This window comes from Alligator sinensis, unplaced genomic scaffold (assembly GCF_000455745.1).
Source record: "Alligator sinensis unplaced genomic scaffold, ASM45574v1 scaffold1667_1, whole genome shotgun sequence".
NCBI lineage: Eukaryota > Metazoa > Chordata > Crocodylia > Alligatoridae > Alligator > Alligator sinensis.
The window spans coordinates 722,311-726,992 of record NW_005842504.1 but is presented as its reverse complement, the minus strand read 5'-3'; the positions used below and the strand labels follow the sequence as shown (position 1 = coordinate 726,992).

Sequence of the window (4,682 nt, the reverse complement as noted above, 5' to 3'; positions counted from 1 at the left end):
TTCTTCCACTGGGAACCCCAGATCCCTTCCTCTGTCTCATTTTCACATTGGGTTGGAAACTGTACCGCAGAGTCCTGCTCAATGGTTTGTTTTTCATTTGCAAAAATATATTCACAACCTGTTTGCCTTCCATCCCGTTCACGCGTTGCCCAAATACCTGCTAGGTGTACTGCCACATGGTTTAAATAAGTGTGGGGCAGCTATTTGGTGAGCACAAACTCAGTGTAGGCTTTATTCGTCGTATCAGCCAGGCGATCAGACTGACCGACAGCAGGGATAGTGCAGGGTTAAACAAATGCAGAGTACATTTCTGTTGCATGAAGCTGACGTTGTTGCTCACGCTTGCTTGGTCACGATTGGTGCTGTGTGCCTTTACAATTTGCTGATTAATGAAGTTATCTAACGACATGTCTTCCCAGATATGTACCATGTACAGCTTATGCTTCTTATCTACTAGAGGAGGCTGCTACTGATCCTTACATCCCAGGATATTCTTGATGTAATTCCACGTGCTCTGATGCACCCTGGGGCTTTCCACAGATGCGTAGACTTGCAGATTTTAACACTTCAGCTCTTGGCCTGTCTTATGGCCTACAACACTACCATTTCTGCAATATGGAGACAAATGGAAGTATGAAAAACACTGGGTATGACGACCAGCTGTGGGCAGAGTCAATGCCTAAAGGTGAGATCTTGCTTGGGAGGTCTCCTCAACGACGCACGTGTATCGGGCATTTTAGGGTTAAAAGGTCTTTTGCAAGTTGCTCATGAAATCACGGGGCCTCTACACAACCAAGCAATGTTTGTCAGGCGACACAAGCCATGGATCATGTCCTGAGATGCCCTGTAGCACTCCAATGCACCCTACAAGATTTGGGAACACCAACACCTGTGCAGCATATTGGGAGCAGCCCATCTAAAATTTTGGAGTGGAGACATGAAGGAGAAGGAGGTGCTTTGCTCTATTGCATGCCTGTTCCATGTCCTAGGTGCTGTCGTGCAGCCCTTCCTCCCGCGGGAGGGCATAGAGCTCGTAGCTGGGAGGAACAATTCCAGATCCATTTACTTTTGGGGTGAGATCGATTTCCTGCGGCTCTTTTGGTGATTTCAGGGTGAAGCGCTGCAGGATGGTGGTCAGCATCAGGAAGAGCTCCATGAGGGCCAGGCTCTTGCCCAGACACACCCTCTTTCCTGCAGGGATAAGCAGAGCAACGGGCAAATAAATGAACTCCAGTCTGCAAGCATCTAACAGGAGACCTGCCTGAGCTATATGTGCTGGAAGGTCTCTGGCTAAGGAGAGATGGGAGGAAGGATTCTGCGCTCACCTGCCTCCCATCTCACTTCACAATCTATAAATGCCGCACCCTCTACAGACGTACAAGCTTTTTGACTCTGGGCAAACAGCCCTTTCGGGATGGTGAGGCAACTGAGTCACAGAGGAGTGAACTGGTTCTTCCAGTATCCTATTTCATGGGAGTCTTTGAGTGGGGAGTCGAACCCAGTAGGGTTGGGAATGGAGCCGTCACTCGTACCTGTGCCGAATGGCAGAAAGCTATCATTCTTTTTGAAGTGGCCTTCTTCGGCCAGGAAATGCTCCGGGTGAAAGCTTTTTGGATCCTTGAAGTATTTGGGGTCCTGGAGAATTATGCCCAAGGCAATGCAGACATCTGTATCCTGGGAACGAGAGATGGGAACACAACAGCAATGGGAGAATTAAACCATTTCTACCTGGAGCTTCTGCAAGCAGACAAATTCTTGTGCAGCTGGGAACTGTGGGGAAATAGCTCCACCCAGAAACAAGTGTTTCCCAACATCTCAGGCTGAGAGGATGTTAAATTTACCACTGGTGACAACTCTGAAATCTCCTGGGCAAGGTAGAGAGAGGCCCTGCAATGCCAGTATGTTGGCGAACCCACTCATGGCAATGTGCCTGGGATCACTCTTATAGATTCATAGATGTTAGGGTCGGAAGGGACCTCAATAGATCATCGAGTCCGACCCCCTGCATAGGCAGGGAAGAGTGCTGGGTCTAGATGACCCCAGCTGGATGCTTATCTAACCTCTTCCTTATAGGACTGGCCTCCATCTAATAGAATCATAGAAAAGTCAGGTTGGAAGGGACCTCAGGTTCCATCTAGTCCAACCCCTGCTCAGAGCGGGATTATTCTAAACTACATCATCCCAGCCAAGGCTTAGTCTAGCCAGGCTTTAAAAACTTCCAAGGATGGAGACTCCACCACCATTCTGGGTGGCCTGTTCCAGGGCTTTACTATCCTCCTTGTGAGAGTTTTTCCTAATATCCAACCTCAAGTTCCCTTGCTGCAGACAGAGCCCATTGCTCCTTGTTCTGTCATCTGCCCCCACTGAGACCAGCCCAGCTCCAGTCTCTTTGGAATTCCCTTCAAGCCCCTCTGCATGTGGGCAGGAAATAAACGCCGTTCCCTCGGCCTCTCCTCACAAGTCATGTGCCTCCAGCCCCCAAAACATTGCTGTTGCCCTCCACTGGACTCCCTTCAACTCGTCCACATCCTTTCCCTAGTGCGCGTTCCAAAACTGGACACAGGACTCCAGTTGTGGCCTCACCAGTGCCAATTTGGCCTCATTCAGCGGTGGCAGGTTGTGTCTTCCTCGATCCTCCTGGTTTCAGGTCGTGGGCTGAGGAGGATTGAGGTAGTCAACTGAAGACTGTGGTGCTGGTGTCATCATGAAAGCTTTGGTTTTCTCGATCTCAGTCCACTCTTTGGTGAGAGAGGCAGTGGTCTGCTGGTTAGAGACGGCCTCTACCTCACTTCACTGACGAGGAGGGTCTTCTCTGCCAGAATGGCTGACCTGCTCGACTGGGCTTTAAACTAAGCCCACCGGGGGGTGGGGGGATTACTGCCAGAGCAAGTCTACTGGGCAGCTTCTACAAAACCAGCAGGCTAAGGCACACAAGGGAATCCACCCCTACCGCAGCTCTGAAACGATGTCTTCCTGGGAGTGTAGGGATGACTAGGGCCTTCAGTGGGACACTTACATGCCTGTACACCAGTGCCAGGAGCTTGGGGTACTAAGGGGGATGATCTAGTCAGTGACCTAATAATCGAAGGGAAGCTGGGAGACGGTGACCATGAGCTGATCACTTTCACTATCCACCGCAAAGCTGGCAAGTCAGTCAGCAATGCAGAAGTCCTCAACATCAGGAAAGCTCCGTCCTTGGGCATATATTCTTAACATCTTTAGTAACGATGTAGACGTTGGTATCAGAAGTGGACTGGCCAAGTTTGCCAATGACACTGAACTTTAGGATAAAGCGTCCACACCCGAAGATAGGCTGGTAATCCAGGGCGACCTCGACAAGGTGGGAAAATGGGTGGAAGAAAACCCGACAACATTCAATACTGAATAATGTAAGGTACTCCACCTTGGGGTGGGGTGAAAACGTGCAGCATGCTTATAGGCTCGGCAGTGCTATACTTGCTAGCACCACGGCTGAAAGGGACTCGGGGGTCATGACTGACCACACGATGAACGTGAGCCACCAATTTCATGTCGCAGCTGGTAAAGTGAGCAAAACTCTGGCTTGCATCCATAGATGCTTCTCAAGCAAATATCAGGATGTCATCCTCCCACTGTACTCGGCCTTGGTGAGGCCACAGCTGGAGTACTGTGTCCAATTCTGGGCTCCACAATTCGGGAAGGATGTGGAGAAGCTTGAGAGAGTGGAGAGGAGAGCCCCGTGCGTGATGAGAGGGCCGAAAAATGGGCCTAATGATGAGAGGCTGAGAGTCATGGGACTCTTCAGCCTGGAAAAGGAAAAGCCCGGGTGCGGGGGGGCCCGGGTCGCAGCCTATAAGTATATAAGGGGTGCTCACCAGGATCTGGGCGGGGGGGGGTGTGTCTGTTCTCCAGAGCGCCCCAAGGGATGGCAAGGTCAAATTGTCACAAACCTCCAAGATCGTTTCAGGCTGGACATAAGGAAAAACTTCTTCACTGTCCAAGGACCCAAGGCCTGGAATAGACTCCCTCCAGACATGGTGCAAGCACCTACTCTGGATGATTTTAAGAAACATTTGGACGCCTATCTTGCTGGGATCCTTTAACTCTTGCTGACTTCCTGGAACTGGTGCAGGGGACTGGACTCAATCATCTTCTGAGGTCCCTTCCAGCCCTAACGTCTATGAAATCTATGAACAAGGAGCAACGGTTTGCAGTTGCAGCAAGGGAAGTTGAGGTTAGATATTAGGAAGAATTTTCTGACTAAGAGAGTAGTAAAACACTGGAACAGGTTACCCAGAGAAGTGGTGGAAGCTCCATCCCTGGAGGTTTTCAAAACCCAGCTAGACAAAGATTTGCCTTGGATTATCTAGCTGGGGATGGTCCTGCTTTGAGCAGGACATCGCACTTGTCCTTGTTGAACCTCATGATATTTCTTTTGGTCCAACCCCCCCGATTTGTCTACTTCTCTTGTCCAGCACCTTGGGGAGAAGGTACCCCCGGAAGCGGGTGTCGCAGGTCACTTTGCGCGGAACCCCAAATGGAAGGATGTTAGCCAGTCTCTGGATCTCGTGGATCACGGCGTTGGTGTACGGCATCCGGCCTCGGTCGTTCATGGCTGGGCTGTGGGTCCGCCCTATGACGCGGTCGATTTCCTCATGCACCTTGTCTGCGGAGACAGGATTGGAAGGGGGGGGCTTGGTGTT

The 4,682-nt window shown here is 50.7% G+C and overlaps 1 protein-coding gene across 1 annotated transcript in view; it reads right to left on the bottom strand.

The window, feature by feature from the left end:
• Window positions 1-985: 985 nt before the first annotated feature.
• Window positions 986-4,682, bottom strand: part of LOC102378390 (cytochrome P450 2G1-like) — an 18,383-nt gene continuing 14,686 nt past the window's right edge. Inside the window, exons 7-9 of the mRNA XM_025213068.1 lie at window positions 4,458-4,645; window positions 1,533-1,674; window positions 986-1,191 (exon numbers count right to left, since the gene is read on the bottom strand). Coding sequence (XP_025068853.1) covers window positions 986-1,191; window positions 1,533-1,674; window positions 4,458-4,645 — 536 coding nt within the window. The remainder of the gene's footprint in view (window positions 1,192-1,532; window positions 1,675-4,457; window positions 4,646-4,682) is intronic.